General features: G+C 51.7%; 1 protein-coding gene across 1 annotated transcript in view; it reads left to right on the top strand.

Moving 5' to 3' along the window:
* FAM118B (family with sequence similarity 118, member B) overlaps window positions 1–318 on the top strand; it is a 4,309-nt gene extending 3,991 nt beyond the window's left edge. The window contains exon 7 of the mRNA XM_009323400.1: window positions 313–318. Within this exon, the coding sequence (XP_009321675.1) occupies window positions 313–318 (6 nt within the window). The remainder of the gene's footprint in view (window positions 1–312) is intronic.
* The last annotated feature ends 372 nt before the right edge of the window (window positions 319–690 follow it).

Below are 690 nucleotides of genomic sequence, written 5' to 3'. Positions count from 1 at the left end.
GGAGCCGGCAGCTCCCAGGGAGGCCTGCCCGGTTTAAGGCCAGTCTAGGGGAGGAGCGAAGCCCGCTGCTGTCGAGCTGCGTCCCACACGCGCCGAGCCGAGCCGGCACGCTTCGGGCACGAAACAGAAGCGGACGGACGCCTGGTTTAACGTAGCAATTGTCTTTCTACGGAGGTTGCGCGCGCCTGGGGAGCGTGGTCTCCCCGAGGGAGCTGCAGCCTCCTCTAATTTCATACTTAGCGCTTTTGTATTCCGCACTTTCCATTAAAAAAATGAAACTCGAGCGGGTTTTTTTTGTTTTTTTACTTGAAGCTCTAGTTTTGTAGTCCTGTCTTATACTGCACCAGCATTTTGTATGTTGAAGCTTGTATTAAAGGCCTGTTCACTTAACTTTTGGCTGGTGCGTGATTCACACGCCCTTTCAAACGCCTCACGCAGGCGGGAGTCTGCCTGCCCCCGAGGGGGAAATACGTCCTGCCTCGCAGCAAGTTAGTTATACACGGAGAACAAATTATGAAGTTTATTTTATATAAATTATGTCTCTTAGCAGACAGCATTCGATTTATTGCACTACAGCACATCTGCGATACAGAGCTACAAGACATCGTAAGAGAGTTTTGTATTATTCAGTGTAGCACTTCAGACCCGGGATCAAGAGGCACTCGAAGGGGGGGGGGGGGGGAAGGGGGG

Source organism: Pygoscelis adeliae, unplaced genomic scaffold, assembly GCF_000699105.1.
Source record: "Pygoscelis adeliae isolate BGI_AS28 unplaced genomic scaffold, ASM69910v1 Scaffold1065, whole genome shotgun sequence".
NCBI lineage: Eukaryota > Metazoa > Chordata > Aves > Sphenisciformes > Spheniscidae > Pygoscelis > Pygoscelis adeliae.
Note: the sequence above shows the minus strand (reverse complement) of the source record. Positions and strands in the feature narration are given on the sequence as shown.